General features: G+C 41.3%; 1 protein-coding gene across 2 annotated transcripts; it reads right to left on the reverse strand.

The window, feature by feature from the left end:
• Nucleotides 1-1725: 1725 nt before the first annotated feature.
• On the reverse strand, nucleotides 1726-13516 carry LOC124273540. Of its 2 annotated transcripts, XM_046708850.1 has the most exons (4): nucleotides 12903-13516; nucleotides 6370-6459; nucleotides 3703-3787; nucleotides 1726-2796 (listed from the first exon to the last, which is right to left on the reverse strand). In XM_046708850.1, exons 1-4 carry the CDS (start codon nucleotides 13003-13005, stop codon nucleotides 2625-2627), a joined length of 450 nt encoding a protein of 149 aa, XP_046564806.1. In that variant the 5' UTR covers nucleotides 13006-13516; the 3' UTR covers nucleotides 1726-2624. The 2 variants fall into 2 exon arrangements, with proteins under 2 accessions (XP_046564806.1, XP_046564863.1); XM_046708907.1 differs by lacking the exons at nucleotides 6370-6459; nucleotides 12903-13516 and adding an exon at nucleotides 3965-4225.
• Nucleotides 13517-18832: the final 5316 nt, after the last annotated feature.

Raw genomic sequence — 18832 nt, forward strand, 5'->3', positions numbered from 1 at the left:
AAAAACTATTCGACATTGGACACAAGTCTCCCAAATATTTCCACTACTCCCATGGACGCCTAGGTTGTTGTGTATTTTGATACGGACTATAGGCCATTTGTCAACGGCGGGTGTGAATACTTTTAGACGATGACTGCATTACAGTCCTGCACTTTGAATAAATGGCGCCTTTCTCTACAATAGCTGTGTTAGTATATAGTCCAGTTGCAAGGTCAGATGAAACAGAGAGAGATGTAGAGACAGATGAGTTGATGTAGCAGCTGGGTGATGGCGGTCTGTAAATATTCGTGTCATTAATGGTCATCAATCCAGTGATTGACATCATGAGCATTGAATGGAATACGATGGCAACTCCCTTTACCACCGATCCAGTTAGTAGCCTCTTACGACCAGCATGGGTCTACTATGGGCATTGCATCTGTCTGTAGGGGCAAGAGTAACAGAATCTTAAGGACGCTGGTTCGATTCCAAGATTTGAAGAGAATCCTGTGTTAGCTTGATCTGTATCAATTTTGACTGTAATACAAATAACGCTCAAGCCATAATATAACATCTATTTCTTATTCACCTCACCTTGCCATACTCTTGAAAAAACCCTTTAGAGGATCGTTGACCCCAACACACCCAATGCATAGAGGAACCCACCAAGATCTGGGTCAGAATTGATCTTCAGCAACCCATGCTTGTAGTAATAGTCCACTGAAGGGATCAAGTACGTGTTGACATAGTTGATGCTTGTCATCGTATCTCAGTTGCCTATACCTCGAAGCACATGATGTCAGTCACTGGATTGTCTTGTCCCGGCTCGATTACTTACAGACCACCATTGCTACTTCTACTACGACTGCATGGATGCCTGCACAGTGCTTTGTGTTTCCATTCTATTTCACCCGTGAAGATCCGGGTTAGAATTGGTCTTCAGCAACCCATGCTTGTCGTAAAAGGCGACTAACGGGATCTGGTGGTCAGGCTCGCTGACGTGGTTGACACATGTCATGGTATCGCAGTTGTGTAGATCGATGTTCATACTGTTGATCACTGGATTGTCTGATCCAAACCATTATATTTCAATGAACAGAGATATAATAAACTACAGTACTTATTGAGGATGTGCTTGAGTTGGCATTCTGACCCACAGCTCTCAACTAGTTGCCATAGCCACCCTGTGCCTGGACAGTGTGATGACCCCACGCTCCCCGTCCCCTTGGCATGTTTAAGCCTGCACCCCCATATAACCTCCGGGCAGAAGGTGACCCAGCTGGGCACAACCCCAGCATGTCAAATATTAATGCAACCATAAGTGCATAATCGGAGTGTAATGTGAGTTCATCCATCACAAGATTTCACCCATGTGACTGTCATACGTAATTTTACAAATCGAAAGTACCCTGATGCAACACTTTATGGAGGAAATTAGTGTTAGGTAACAGATTAATTAGCTGGAGGCATTGTGCAATATAACATTTACCATCCTACCGAGGGAGGTCAAGGTAACAGCTTGTCAGGCAGCGAGACTTTGTGTAACCTCAGTAGGCAGTTTATTAGGTATATAGTGCAGCTGTTGTAACAATATCCGCTTGCACATTTGTATAGTTTCTTTGTGAAACGTTCAGAACTTTACGTTCTAGCATCACGACAAAGCAAGATCCCCCACGAGGTCGTTATTGTAGACTTCAAAATAGACCGACCTTTTCAAACAGCCTTGAAAATATGATTGAACAAGTATACGAATAATAATTTATTGAAAAACTATGTACATGGGAATGTGTGATTGGAATGTGAAGGTTGTGAAATGTATTTACTGTTGTAGACCCAAACAATTGCATAAGGTTGATGAATTTTCAGATATACATTTAAAGGAAATGGTTTTTGTACATTTTGATGTATTTTATAAATCACAGCTGTGGCGATTTGACAAGTGTACACGTGAAGTCTACAAGGATGAAGCTAGATGATCTAGTCCACTAGAAACAGTCTGTGCATAAAGATGGCCTCTTGGTGAAGGTTCTCGAACAAGGCACTCATCCGGTATGGATAATGAAACGAAATTTGACCTGGTGATTAGAGTTAGCTGAATAATTCTCAGTTTCTTTATCATGGTAAGACATCATCAAGTCAGGATAATGAAACGAAATTTGACCTGGTGATTAGATAAGTTTCCTGAATCATTCTCAATGTCTTTATCTTTGTAAGACAACGTCGAGTCCAGCATATACTCGCGTGATGAATTCACCGTATCTGTGGCACAGCACGTAGGTATGCCACGTCATGTCCGTCGATGTTTGATCACGAACACCTCCAAGAAAGGCATGGATATTTTGGCAATGTTGAATAAAGATTATTTCCGTTGGTTTAGGCCCAAAATACACTGTAGATAGCAGCTTGAGTAATGCCCGGGACGGTATTCCCACACAACTATATACACTAGCACTGTCAGCACTTCAAAACCGTCTGTACACTATAGCCTCCAAGGTCCAGTATTATATATCCAAAATTGTCCGAATTGTGAAAACATGATTGAGAGATTTGATGGTATAAATAATCTCGTTTTACATCGTGCTGGACTTTTTCATGATTTAATTTGGCAATATCTGCTTAGCTTCCTTCTTCAGTCATCCTGGTCTCTATTCATTCTCCTCTTCTTTCTTCAGACTCTCCATCTCAGAGCCCTCATTATGCTGGTCGATGTTGACCTTCACGATAGGGGACGACGTTGTCAGATCGTTGTAGACGCCAGCACTCAAGGCGGAGTTGCGCTGGACCTTGGCCGCTCTGGCATACTCCGAATCACGGTCCCTGGTTTAAAGAAATACGATTAATTTTTACCCTAAAGATTACATTATTCAGTGAAATGATAATACAAGGGACAGGCCAAATGTTTCCGCTTTGGATATTCATGTCATACAATGGTGTACTTGAATAAGATGACACTTTACTAAGAACATGTAATTAGAATAAGCATGGAAGCAGAGGAACATTTAATGATGTTTGTTCAGTGATGCTAGATATTAATGATGGAAGACACAGTGACTAAGACACATAGGCCCGGGGAGCTTACAGAAGGTCAAGCAGAATCCCATTTTCAGCTGACTTAGGGTTCTAATCCAACGTGCAGCCCAGCACAATTATGCCACCGTACACGTAGGTTTCACACAACAACCTGAATAACTTGGGCATTCTTCCAAACCGACGCCATGATAAGATTCAAATATCCACCTCGCTCATAAAAAAATATTTCCTTGTGGCTTGCTACCATTTCATATATATATATCTGTATATGCTACTTAATATTCAGTAAGTGTGCTGTATGTGCGTGATTAAAATACAACGCACGAATGAATTCAGACTGTTTTTATAAACATGATTCATATCCACATCATTTATATCAAAAGCTTTCTAAATATACAACAACGCCCGGGGTTTAAATAGTACTAATCGGTATTTCATTTCATTAGACTTTAGACTCGATAATATCACAGTGAATTCAAAACACCCAAAGGTTATATCACGTTATGAATATGTTGATGTTTTCAAAAGGAACACAAATATATTTAAACACATTTTTACCACCTCCCGATAAGCATGAATGCATTCTCGACCCTTTTCTCGGTTAATACGTTTGTGATCTATCACAAAAGGTAGCATGCGTGTATATAGAACCTTGCTGAACCAACAATGAAGGGGCAAACAAGTATAACCTACCTCTTATTTTTTATCCAGATAGTGACGATTATAGCGAATGCGGCGATTCCAGCCAGTACACCGAAAATAACTCCGACGACAAGCCCTGAAAGATAAACAAAATGAGCGAATAAGTGAGAAACCAACATGTAAACAACTCAACCTTGAATCAAATACGACGCAGTACTCCAGTCGGCTATCCTCGTGGTTTCCATTGGCAAATGTTCAACTGGATATAAAACAATAATAGCGTCACGTAAACAAAGACTTCAAATATAATTACCCTCCATTTTTTCTTCGGAAACTGCGAAAATGCGGGTTCAACGTTAAAAGAAACTAGACAAAGAACGTATCCTTGCTGTAGCCCAGTGAAGAGCGTGCGCTTTGTTGGAACGCTGGTGGGGAAATGGTGACACTGTTGTCACTCGGGGTTGTCTGGGGCGTACGTCACAGGTCAGTGGGCAAGGGTTGCTGTCGCTTCACTCTCTCTTGTAGGTCTGGGAGGTTTGCCGCACAGCACAGGTTGTGTGGGCAATGCTGGTGATGTCAGCATTGCTTTAGCGGTAGCTATCATTTGCATAACGACCTACTTTATTGTCCGTAGATAAGCGACGTTATAGAACGCAGTAGTCGATTAAGCCAGGCTTTGTTACCGTACAGGCTGTCGGTGACTAGCTCAATTGATTATTGGCGGGGAGGGGAGCGTGTTGGGGACTATGCGTGTATCGAACAGTTTGTTTCTAAATCTTTTTTTATGAATAACTGTTCTATTCTCTGTAATACTTACGTATTTTCCTTTTACACAAATATATCCTGAGTTTACATATACAGGCTGACGTGGTTACAAATGTTAGGGAAATGGGCAACTAATGTCACGACGATGGGGTTACCAGTGAGATTATCAAGAGGGCGATAATATATGGTTAAGTGGACGCATCTTAATTTGCATGGAAAAGAGATTTATCAAAACACATAACATAATGATAACTTTGCGTTGCATGCTCTCCTTTCCCGGCTATCATACTCAAACAAAAATAGTACTAAAATTTGTACTTTTCGAAGAAAGTGGAATCAATTTTGTTACATTTGACCACCTTCTAAAAGACTTTGGGTGTCCGTGCTATCGAAAATGGGCGCCGTGCCAATTTACACTTGTGGAAGGGGTGAACAGGTAAAGGTAACTTGAAAGTGTAATCCGATATGTTATTTGTTACATACAATTACCTGTGTGACGACGTATTGAGCAATATTCCAACCGACTGACCTAAAGAAAGTACACACAGGTTCAATTGTGAAATCAGACAAACAAGAACTGGTTATGGCGGTGTATTTGATAAGGCACCCTAGCTGTGAAATGGACTTTACGTTCAAGTTGTTTGACTGACTGACTGAGTTTGGTTTTACGCCGCTTTTAGCAATATTCCAGCAACATCACGGCGGGGGACACCAGAAATGGGCTTCACACATTGTACCCATGTGGGGATTCGAACCCGGGTTTTCGGCGTGACGAGCCAACGCTTTAACCACTAGGCTACCCCACCGCCCCACAAGTTGTTTGAAGGGTATATAGAAGTGATATAGAACACTAATCAAATATCGTTTTGGAAATCAGTTTCTTTGTTTGTAAAACATGAAGTTCGTTAATTCTAACTCCTTTGCTGTTCTTTAAAGGTTTCGGCGAATGTTTTAAAAGTAGTTACCTTGTCACAACGTGTGCAGGTTTGTGTCTTAACCAGAACACTTTCCTCATCCCGGATATTTTCACGGTAGGGGATGGGGTGTTGGAGTTGTAAATAATTGTATCTGTAGCAAGATTTGTATATTGAAAGCAACAAGTCTTCAAGCTGATCACCCAACCAATTTGATCGCCTTCTCAACAGCAAACGTTGCTGGAGACGTTCTCACCTGGATATCCCACGTGACAATTGTTGTGAGTAAGTGCGTTTAGTTTTACGCCGCTTTTAGCATATTTAGCAATATCACGACAGGGGACAACAACAGAAATGGGCTTCACACCATGGGAATCGAACCCGGGTCTTCGGTGTGACGAGGGAACGCTTTAACCACTAGCAGATATGCCAACCCTATTTTGGGCCTAAGTGTAATACTGGAGGTCAAAAAGTGTAATTTGGACCTAAAAAGTGTAACACTAAAAAAAACTTAGTGAAAGGTGTTAACTTTATAAAAATTACTTGTAAGAAGGTTTATTCGCATGAATAGGAAATATTCTAGACAGAAATACACGTGACCAATCATTATGAAGCTCCATACATCGAAACTTGTTGGTAGAGACACAAAATACTTTAATTCCTTACAAGTTAATTGGAATGAGCGCGATGCTAAGAGTAAGACCATTTCTGAACCCCTGTACCGGTGCGTTACGAAACATTTCCCTCTGAATTTTTTTCCACTTTATTGATTTTCTTAAAACGAGTAGAAAAGCGTAATTTTCGCAAATTAAATGTAATGGCGTAATTTCATGGTCAAAATCGTAATAATTACGCCCACAGCGTAAGGGTTGGCATCTCTGCACTAGGCTACCCCACCACCCCGATATTTGCATGAGGATCATAGTTGTAGGTACACACGGTGGGGGATCATGGGTAATCTTGATAGCATTTCCCCATCCATAGGACATATCTTGATGAGGAGGGTTTGGTTGCACTACAAAATGGCGCTGACACGTACCTATTCGTCCGGAGTCGTTGTTGGTGAAAACTGTAACTGTGGTGTTGCTGGTGGTCCCTTGACTCGTGGATATTGAACTACTTTCTGGAACTAAGGAAAATGCCCGTGAAAACATGGTGAGGTAGAGCGGAGAGTATTTACTTGGATAATACCAGGAACCATACACATGGTATCTTCATGGTTTGCAAGGATCCATGTATAGAAGTTTACTACTATTATACCCTGTACTGTTGTACTATAAACATTCACGGAGTAATTCTGCCGGGCAAAAGATTTTACTTACAATTACTGAGATGTTACTGTTGGGAGCAATGTTATTCTATTCTTTTACTCCAATTGTTTGTAATATTGATCGTAATATACAATTTGTCTCGTAGGCCAATAAGCCGGACGTTACTTTTACCACGCTAATATTTTAACTGTAACATGTGCCACTGTAAAAAACCCACTTTCTTCTTCTTCCTTACTCGACTCAAATTAATCATCGAAACACTTCCGACATTTCCAAGATGTTGCTGTGATACCCGTATCGAGTACCTTCTCGTAGAATACCTATCTTCTGTCTGAAATAAACCTACTTTACAGAAAAACAATATGTTCGCCAAATACATATATTATAATAAAAGGGGGCTATTTTCACTTGTCAAAAGCTGCAGTAAACCGGAGTTGCTAAATATCAAAGACTTGCATAAGCTGTATTGGATATATATTTTCAAGGTCTGTATGACTCCTATAGAATAACAATTTCCTGTCGATTATATTCTTAGCCGATATTTAACACTGGTGTATACTTTCTTTTGCTGCTCAGTATATATTGATCGTCAATATGTTATCTCGTGACACAGTAATCTGAGACTACTGAAACTTGGCAGGACATACAGGCCGAACATGATACCCATCATGTATACTTTCTTTTGCCGGTCAGTATACCTGCAATATGTTATCTCGTGGTACTGTAAACTGAGATTACTGAGACTTGGCAGGACATACAGGCCGAACATGATACCCATCATGTATACTTTCTTTTGCCGGTCAGTATACCTGCAATATGTTATCTCGTGGTACTGTAAACTGAGATTACTGAGACTTGGCAGGACATACAGGCCGAACATGATACCCATCATGTATACTTTCTTTTGCCGGTCAGTATACCTGCATTATGTTATCTCGTGGTACTGTAAACTGAGACTTGGCAGGACATACAGGCCGACCGTGATACCCATCATGTCAAATAATACGCTGATGGATTACACCACTTCCCACAATTGGATACATCTTACTGCGTCAGGTCCACCCCCGTGATCAGTTATCAAACTGATATACTCCACATAACATAACAATGTGTCACTCGGACTAGGTATGCATGATAGGTAAACTATCTACACCGCTTTGTCATTTCCCAGGTAAGGTGGGCGGTCGCTCCTGCATTGCAAGCCTTGCTTAACAACCTTGGCGTTCTGTCTGGCCGGATAACGCTTCCTGTGGGGGTCAGAGGGGGGTTATCGCTCAAGCCCGTAAACAAAGCTATTTCAAGGCTGCTTGGTTCGTAATGTACGAAATCTCCTATTGACATGGGGGTTTAGCTTGGAAATATCCCAATGATAACAATTGTCTGATTCATCTCGGGAAAACAGGTGGTGGGCGAGGGGTTCATCATTTCGGTGGTAGCATCCTCCGTATTTTCTTGTGGGCATCCAACCAGTACTTACCAGTTAATCGAGTATTATGCGCACTTTACTCAAGAAAATGCGACATTCAGGGTTCGGTTTCTATCAAGACTACATATACCATATGACTAATTAAGGATGACTTGGCACTGATCGCGAGACGTCTGTGTAAAAACATACAAATGTAGAATCTCATAAAGCTTCTCAAACATTTGTTTTCCTTGTTTCAAAATCTTGACGGCGTGTGTCTAGCATCACAATATTCTCTTCCTCTTGGCACGCAATGATCTGTCTCTTGCGTCACAATATTTCTCCCGCTAGCCGACTCGTGAAGATCCGGGTTAGAGTTGATCTTCAGTCACCCATGCTTGTCGTAAGTGGCGACTAACGGGATCGGGTGGTCAGGCTCGCTGACACATGTCACTGGTTCTCAGTTGCGTAGATCGAGGCTCATGCTGTTGATCACTGGATTGTCTGCTCCAGACTCGATTGTTTACAGACCGCCACCATATAGCTGGAATATTGCTGAGTGCTGCGTAAAACTAAACTCAATCACTTGCTCTAGCTTGTCCCTGGCACCACAATGTTCTAATTGACGAGCCCAACAATGTCCTTTCACTACCTTCACAACGTGCTGACTGTTCAGTGCTACAATGGTGTCTCTCCCTACCATCACAGTGATCTGTTTGGCGTCACAATGTCGTGCCCCTGGTGCCATAAACATCAGTTTTCCTCTTTTGACTTGGAATATGTTGACTTTCTTGTCTCTATCGTGTTTCAGCAGTGCCATAATACTATTTCCCTAACGTCTAACGCTGTCTGCTAGCGTCACAATGCTGCTTCAGCAGTGCCATAATACTATTTCCCTAACGTCTAACGCTGTCTGCTAGCGTCACAATGCTGTTTCAGCAGTGCCATAATACTATTTCCCTAACGTCTAACGCTGTCTGCTAGCGTCACAATGCTGTTTCAGCAGTGCCATAATACTATTTCCCTAACGTCTAACGCTGTCTGCTAGCGTCACAATGCTGTTTCCACAGCGTTGTAATGTTAATGGCCCCATTCCACAAAAGCAATCATGGCGCTACGGCGGTCGTCGTCGTAGTTGCGATCGCCTTAGCGCAAAGATTGCTTTGAGGAACGGCCCCGTTTCCCTAGCGTTAGTCTGTCTCACAGTCCTTGAACCACATTATTTTCATAACAGCCTAACCCTCCCTGCAATGCTAAAGCCGTTAATGAAGCAAGTCTAGATTTCTCCACGAATCTCGGGTCTCCCCGGTGCTCCTTTTCAATTTAAATGGATTTATTTATAATCAAAATTATATATTTCAGAGACTAAGCGTTAGTCTACCCTAGCGTCACAAACGACCTGTTTCCCGTAGATTACGCTTCCCCTTTTCTCCACGGTCACACTGTTGCCCATATTGCAGTTTCGCTAGCGCCACAATGACCAATTTCCCATAGGTTACGCTTTCCCTTTTCTTCATGGTCATATTGTTGCCCAAGCCCCATATTCCTGTTTCCCTAGGCCACAATATAAGTTGTTCACTGGTCACGAGGGGGGCATGGGTTGATGTACCCTCGATGTTTGAAGCACGGGTACAAATCTTTTTGTAGCCGTCGATAGATTTTGCTGACAAGAAAAACAGATTTAGAGATCTCCCTTCCATCGATTTGCATTTGCAAAACATCGGTAATTTCCGTACATCATACGTGATTCAATGTTATTCGAGATAAAGAATTACTACCACGAAGTACCAAATGAGTTGCCTTTGACATCGGGGTACATTGAAATGTTACTCGCTTGTAAGCGGGGTACATTGAAAATAATAGAAGAGCGCTCACCCAATCAGAAAGAAACATTTATGTGTAAGATAATGCTCTTAGTGCCGTCCCTGATACTTCAATATTTCATGGCGAGCCCTCCCTCATGCAACACCCCAAATTCTCAAAATGTGTTCAGTTTCAACTCAATCACCGCAACAAACACTAACACCAAGCACAGGCAACACGGTACTACGGGCTTACCTTTAGCAGGTAAACACAAGTTCATTGGGAACACAAACAATAGCCGAAACGAATTTAAGTTGCCCATTGTTTTGTTCAGTGCTCCAGTGGCTTTTATGGCTCGACATGCGTGTTACATTTCACAAAGGAATTTGTGGGACCAACTGCACAAAACCTTTCAGTGAGCGAGGGAGTTGGGTTTTACGCCGCTTTTGGCAAAGTTCCAGCAATATCACGGCGTGGGACGCCACAAATGGGCCTCACACATTGTACGAATATGTGGAATCGGACCCGGCCTTCGGCGTGACGGAGAACACTTTAACCACTGGGCTACCCACCGCCCTCAAAACGTTTGAACTGACTCTATTAGTCTCGTCTAAGGATAAGATAATGCTACAGCAGTTTTGTGCATACGGGCATCAACAGTGTAAGCTACACCCATACCACTGTATAAAGTCTTCATTTACAGATTGTATGACTTAAGCTTGTTTAGTCAAGCTAATGAGTCCTATTGTGAGCGACCTTTTAACGGGCTGTTAGGTACAGGTAGGTGTAGATCTCTATTGTCAACTAGGGTAAATATAGGTCGGTAATTGGTGTCTTGCGACCTATTACGTGGGTGCAATGCATTGCCCATATCGAACTACACGTGGTTAACGATTATGTGGAGGTGTGGCACTCCGCGTATAGAGTGAGTGAGTTAGTGAGTAGTTTTACGCTGCTTTTAGCAATATTCCACCAATATCACAGCGGGGGACACGAGAAATGGACTTCACACATTGTAGGCTACCCATGTGGGGAATCGAACCCGGGTCTTCGCAACGCCCCTCGTGTATAGATGTTGGCGATAGTGTGGTTGGTGAAAACCCACTGCGGCACAAGTGCCGAATGTGACGTACACACGTTCTGTGTGTCCGCGGGATGCCGGGCTAGAACGATGACAGGGCATGCCCTAATGAATCACACTCATATAGTGATGATACCAGGTGTTCGCCAAATAGGTGAGCGTATCCTGCCCCACCTGGGCATAAACATGCGCAAAGGCTAAAGTCAGCTGTTCACCTGAACCATTCGGGAAACGTATGGTACAAGTGTCCAGGCTGGTCGTCATAGGCGATGAATTTGAACTGAGGTGATAAGGCTTGCTGACTTGTTTGACTGGATGCCATTGTACGTAGACACGGTGGATCATTGCTCAAAATATCAATCACGGGATTGTCTGGACCACACATGGTTACTTAGACAGCAGTCATACAGCTGGAATATTGAAACATGTTGACAAACAAACAGTATAACCTGATTTGATCACAAGGCCAACATCACTTCGGAATTTCTTCCCTTATGACACCGATGTAACTAAAACACTGTCGAACGCAACTCACTCTGTCACGGGATACTTCATGCAAGGCCGCGATAACAGCTGGAGTTGCGTCCCTTTACAAGACAGTGGTCGTGGTTTCCCAGCTTGATTGTTATCAAGTCCTATCATCGACAACAATGAGTCACTGGCATTCCCCAAATATTCAGCAGACCAATAGTGTCATCGAGCCCTTAAAACCCACTCACTCATGCACTGCAAGACCAAGGCCGAAAAATGAGAGTTTAGTGTGTTTGCTTGTCTGATTCGAAACGGAGCGACTCATTTTTATATTTTGTAAAGCATTTTTATGAATCTGTTTTCAAATGTGCTCAAAGGGGCGACACTATAAATAGTGTTAAATAGTGTTTTAGGAGCAGGGAAAGGTCGCCTCGACCTCGACTACCATAAGGTAACGTGCCAACAGGGAGGTACACAAGGCTATATTTAGTGATGGTTTCATAAAGGCCGATGTAAACAGATAAGTGATTGCTGTACATCCTGTTTAGTTTAAAAATCATTGCATATATATTTATTCATATTCATTAAAATCGTGTTTTGTAAAATAAGGTAAGTCTTAAATGTTTTAAAGGGATGTAGATGAGTAGTTAGTCACAATAAAACATTCAACATCCGATAGATGCTATCAAATGTTGCAGCAGTCAGAGGCGTGTTATTGATTGCGCTGAGTAAGAGGATCTGGTTTCTCATGAGCAAGAGGTGATGACGTCATATCATTGAAACAAAGAAGTTGCAGACAAACCACCAATTATACTATCTTACCCAGGAAATAAACAAACATCCTCAACGACAATGTGCAATATTATGTTAAGACTATTTGCTCAACAGTTTGTAGTTCCGTGTTGAATAACAAATTCACTTTCAACGAAACTTCATTTTGACTCTCGATTATGAAACGAATTCTCCTGACAAGGATTTCCTCATGAAACTGGGGTTAATCCAGAGACCATATAATATATTTATCATATGATCTCCAGTTAATCCATGCTACATTATACCACACTTAAATATAGAATACATTGCTTCTGGAGAATAGCATTTCCTTAGAGCTGGAAGGGTGTCCTTGTATCAGATTTAACTATGACTTTAAACAAAGGCTATCCGATAGTTGTGAGATCCAACCTTATTATATTCGTTGAGGATACGTAAAAAAAACCTACAGAAACAAATTGGGATTCAATTCACGATATTCATAAGTTACTCTCGACACGAAGCATTTTTATGTTCATATATATAATAAGCGGATGTAATAAACCTGCCCGGGGTTACAAACAAAGCCTTGACAGACATTTCCAAGGTTGTTTGTTACAATGGTTTGAAAACAGAAGCAACACGATACGGAAACACACATGCAGAGGAAATATCATCACGCTCTGTAAAACAAGTTGGAGAGACCTCGGGGAAGGCGACATACGAATTACATGGGCTTCAGGTGAAGAGATATGACAATACCCCTACATAAGTAATAACAAAACACTTACCGTCATTTTGTCGTTTATGTCTGCTCTCAAGCTTGTATCCTTCGACCACGAAGTTTGTCAACATAAACGCTACGATCGAAACGCTACACACAAGCTTGTTCATCTTCAGCTTAATGTGAACTGTCAAGGGTTGTCCTAAAAACGTGCGTTATTTCACGTTTAGATGCAATCCGTTTGAGTTGTTGCGTTTTATACGCAGGTGAATCTTATCAGCTGATATACTCGGTGAGACACGCCAATTTAAACGCCGTCAATCGCTCCAATTCAAAGTGCACACAAATAAATCGTTATGCTTCACTGACACTCAACAAAGACCGTTTTTAAAAAGTGTATCACAGCAATTAATACTATCCAGTGAAGGCAAGAAGACGACGACTTGCGGTGAAATATGTCGTATAGCACAGGTGCAGTTTAAACTGTTATCAACACTGTGACGTCACGGGTTATAGTCGATCCGACGGGTCAACTTGTTAACAGGCCGACGAATTGCGAACCCTGGCGCCTAAGACAGAGCAGTGCTAAATACTTGCATTACACGAAACAAAACATTGAGTAATCCTCTACAGTGGTGTGTTCAACAGCAAAGACGACGGCGTAGTAAACAGCCCCACTGTGCAAACATGACGAGTGCGCTGTTTTAGAGTCTTTGAGGCTGATTCATTGTTCTATTTTTAGACTCGGAAATCCGTGTTGTGACTAATAGGGGATCCCCGTGCACTTAACGCTGATGTGTAGGATTATATCCAGCACAGCCGTGTAATACGGTTTTATGACATAATCTTGTTATGTCTGGTTTGGATGAATGCCATTTCCTCGCTATGGTGACGTAAATCTGAGATTAACAGAGATTTATACATGACACGTGCCACATGTTTAATGTCACGCTCCACGAACCGATGCGTCAGTGTTTAACATAATGTATTCAGTTCTTGTTGTCTTATCTATAAGTCAAGTTTAATCATGTTATCGACATGCTTGTATTGCGCAGTGGCAATGGAGCCGGTAAATATGTTTGTACAGATAGCATGGTAATTGTTTTATTAGGTGTTGCATTCTAAAAGAATTAAAATCAGCCGTGTGACCGGCGTTCTAGAAGGTGACAGTAAATAATAAACAACACGTACCACTTTATGGACAAAAACTTTCTTGTTTACTGCATTTGGCACTAAACAAAGAGTTATCATCCAAAGCGTTTTCTCAATTAAGATTGGTTCTATTATTGTATTTACATAATTTAAATCCACACTTGTAAAATCTGTGTTATTCAAGTTTCCAGTCTCAGATCCGTTTGAGCAGTGCGTACGGGCGCTCGTGTTTTTTTACATACACGTCACATACCGCGGACAGATTTTCCTCTGGGAGAACAGAGCTATACATTTGAACTAAGTCTGTTAGCCAGGATGACACGTTTTAACACTCGTGGTTTAAACATTTTATAAAGGATTGGCAAACAAGCCTAAATGGCTTATATTAATGCCGCTCCATAATACATGTGAACGTTCACATTTGTGCATAATGTTGTACATATTTATAGTGGTTATATCAAGTTATCTCTGAATAATGACAATCATGGATATCAACAATTTATCTTGGTTTTGTTTCGTGGCCAGTTAATACAAATAGAAAAATAAGAGAAGCTACAAAACTTTTATGGATCAAATCGTTTTGATGTAATAATGAATTGATGGACTGACCGTAGAATATCCATATTCGTCTGATGAGATACTGAGTTATTGCCATTTAGCACATCCCGCAGGGAGAAACCTTTCACATAGAAATATGATTCGTATCGAATGGTATTATATTTAGGACACATGAAAAAATAGTGGAATACATCCTCATAATCTTGTGAGCAGGAACAAGAAGCATTATCAGAAATGAAACGATTATATTTATCACTGTTTAAGTCACTGCATCCCAATCTAAGGCGGCAATGTATTATTTGACAGAATCGACTACCAAAATTTAGATGGAACATTGTGTTGGTATTAACTTGTGGTGTGATTAGATTCTTAAACTGTCCAACAGAGGAAGCGTTTGTAGCATTTGTAGGTAAGCCATTCCACAGTTTAATTGGTGGTAGGACAATAGGCCCACAAGGACATAACACCCTCAGACAAAACACCCCTAGGCTAAATGCCCCCATGACAAAAAGCCCTCAATGGGTAGGACAAAAGGTCCTCAATGAAGAGATGTAATAGAATACCAACCAAAAATATTTTCATTCCCACATGAATACAATATAATATAACATTATATAGCCTATGCAATAGCACATACTTCACAAATGTAAATCACCAAGCACATAATGCAGTTGTGCAGTTGATACTTGTACTACAGTTCTTACCAGTCTAATATTGTGTCCTATACCAGTCAAAAGCGAATGCTGTGAACACCGTCACCAATAGCCGGCAGCTGGATTCCAAACTTTAAAGAAGGTAGCAGGAAATCAGCAATTTATTTAAATAATAATACCATCTTAATAGACCATCTTAATAAACACACATTTAGCAGACTTCATTCCATTGTTAAAATAACAATTTCGTCACTGAGCAGGCTGTAACAACTATGAGCAGTGGGAGGAATTGCTTAGAAAACATCATGTTATCACCTGTCAACTCAAAATATACACCGAGGGTGTTTTATCCTATGGGTTGAAATTTGCAAGGGCTTTTTGTCCTGGGGGCATTTAGCCTAGGTTTTTTGTCCGAGGGCTTTTTATTGTGTAGGACAATAGGCCCACAAGGACATAACACCCTCAGACAAAACACCCCTAGATTGTATCGGGCAAAAACGATTTGGCATAATTAGTAGATTTGCATCTTATAGTCTGATAATTTTCATTATTCCTAAGATTGTAGTTACTGTTATCAGAAACATTCCCTGAACCATATGGTTTACCATTTTGTAAAATAATGTTAATTTAGAAGTTTCCCTCCGTTTCGCTAAGGAAGTCAGGTTCGCCTCATGATATAGTTTCGCATGGCTCGTACCTCTAACTGCACCGCATATTGTGCGTAAGGCATCTAAGTGAAGGTTTTCTAGTGACAAGGACTGTTCGTTTGTACAATTGTCCCAGAGATGACAGCAATAGTCAAATAGAGGTAAGATAAAGGATTTATACATTGTTTCGAGAGTTTTGCGTGATAGTCTATGTTTAAAACTACTAAGGCAATTAATCATAGGGTTAATTTTCCTTATCATTTCATTAATGTGGAAATGCCAAAAGAGGTTTTCCTGAAAAATAATGCCTAAGTGTTTATGGATCTGCACTTCATTTATAGGGGTACCATTCATCGAGAGGGGAGGTTTCATAGAAGGTTTGGTTTTGTGTGAAATTTGGACAGTTTCAGTTTTGTTTGGATTAAATTTTACTTGCCTGGTTTCCGCCCATTTAGATATTCTGTCCAAATCTGAGTTAAGAATAAATGCACTCGTATGGGGATCGTCGATTATTACATAGAGTGATGTGTCGTCTGCGAAAAGGCGTATATTGCTTTCGATTCCATCAACTATGTCGTTTATGTATATTAAGAATAAAAGAGGTCCAAGGACTGATCCTTAGGGCACTCCGGCTATTATCGGTTTTAATTCTGATTTGTAACCTTGAATAACTACTCTTTGCATTCTCGTGTAACAGGTGTATGAACTGATTCGTGTTTATACCATCTGGCCATCTAACGTCGGTAGAGTTTGATTCTTTGAGTGAGCAGGGTGAATGTTTTGAACACTAGAGGTTGTGACAAACTTGGGTGTGAGGGTGGGTGTGGGGTGGGGGTGGGGGTGGGGGATGGAGAGAATCATGTATAACTGCACTACCTGTCCCTTAATTGTCACAAACAGAACGCTTTATCCTGTTTATATCAACCGCCGTGAACAAAAATAAACTTATGCACATCAATAATTAAAATTAATAAACGAAGAATATACCAGGACATTCAATTATTAATATCGATAGATAGATGTTAACCCGTTCGAGGCTGCATGATTAGAACACACATTCCGAGTTCATTTTCGTGATCTTATAAGCGGCCCTCTGAAAGACGGATGAAAGACCAGGGCGTAGCTACAAGAAAAAAGCCCGGGCTTACTGTCCCTTAGTCCCTCCAAATAAGGTTGGGCAAGTATCAATACTATCTAAATGTACTGTTCAAAACAGAAACCATATTCCAAATGATGGTACAGTACTACATTAGTCCCTCCAAATGATGGGTGACAGTACTACCATTAGTCCCTCCAAATGATGGTACAGCACTACCTTAGTCCCTCCAAATGATGGTACAGATGGTACAGCACTACCTTAGTCCCTCCAAATGATGGTACAGCACTACCTTAGTCCCTCCAAATGATGGTACAGCACTACATTAGTCCCCTCTAAATTAGTCCCTCCAAATGATGGTACAGTACTACCTTAGTCCCTCCAAATGATGGTACAGTACTACCATTAGTCCCTCCAAATGATGGTACAGTACTACCTTAGTCCCTCCAAATGATGGTACAGTACTACCTTAGTCCCTCCAAATGATGGTACAGTACTACCTTAGTCCCTCCAAATGATGGTACAGTACTACCTTAGTCCCTCCAAATGATGGTAGTCCCTCCAAATGATGGTACAGTACTACCTTAGTCCCTCCAAATGATGGTACAGCACTACATTAGTCCCTCCAAATGATGGTACAGTACTACATTAGTCCCTCCAAATGATGGTACAGTACTACTATCCAAATGATTGTCCCTCCAAATGATGGTACAGCACTACCATTAGTCCCTCCAAATGATGGTACAGTACTACATTGGTCCCTCCAAATGATGGTACAGTACTACCTTAGTCCCTCCAAATGATGGTACAGTACTACCTTTAGTCCCTCCAAATGATGGTACAGCACTACCTTAGTCCCTCCAAATGATGGTACAGCACTATATTAGTCCCTCCAAATGATGGTACAGCACTATATTAGTCCCTCCAAATGATGGTACAGCACTATATTAGTCCCTCCAAATGATGGTACAGTACTATATTGGTCCCTCCAAATGATGGTACAGTACTACCTTAGTCCCTCCAAATGATGGTACAGCACTATATTAGTCCCTCCAAATGATGGTACAGTACTACATTAGTCCCTCCAAATGATGGTACAGCACTACATTAGTCCCTCAAATGATGATGGTACAGTACTACCTTAGTCCCTCAAATGATGGTACAGTACTACCTTTTAGTCCCTCCAAATGATGGTACAGCACTACCTTAGTCCCTCCAAATGATGGTACAGCACTACTACCTTGGTCCCTCCAAATGATGGTACAGCACTACATTAGTCCCTCCAAATGATGGTACAGTACTACCTTAGTCCCTCCAAATGATGGTACAGCACTACCTTAGTCCCTCCAAATGATGGTACAGTACTACCTTAGTCCCTCCAAATGATGGTACAGCACTACCTTAGTCCCTCCAAATGATGGTACAGCACTACCTTAGTCCCTCCAAATGATGGTACAGTACTACCTTAGTCCCTCCAAATGATGGTACAGTACTACCTTAGTCCCTCCAAATGATGGTACAGTACTACCTTAGTCCCTCCAAATGATGGTACAGTACTACATTAGTCCCTCCAAATGATGGTACAGTACTACATTTAGTCCCTCCAAATGATGGCACAGCATGAGTACCTTAGTCCCCTCCAAATGATGGTACAGTACTACCTTAGTCCCTCCAAATGATGGTACAGTACTACCTTAGTCCCTCCAAATGATGGTACAGTACTACCTTAGTCCCTCCAAATGATGGTACAGTACTACCTTAGTCCCTCCAAATGATGGTACAGCACTACATTAGTCCCTCCAAATGATGGTACAGCACTACCTTAGTCCCTCCAAATGATGGTACAGTACTACCTTAGTCCCTCCTACCTTAGTCCCTCCAAATGATGGTA

This window comes from Haliotis rubra, unplaced genomic scaffold, assembly GCF_003918875.1.
Source record: "Haliotis rubra isolate DU_JTF1 unplaced genomic scaffold, ASM391887v1 Scf1, whole genome shotgun sequence".
In the NCBI taxonomy this organism is placed as follows: Eukaryota; Metazoa; Mollusca; class Gastropoda; order Lepetellida; family Haliotidae; genus Haliotis; species Haliotis rubra.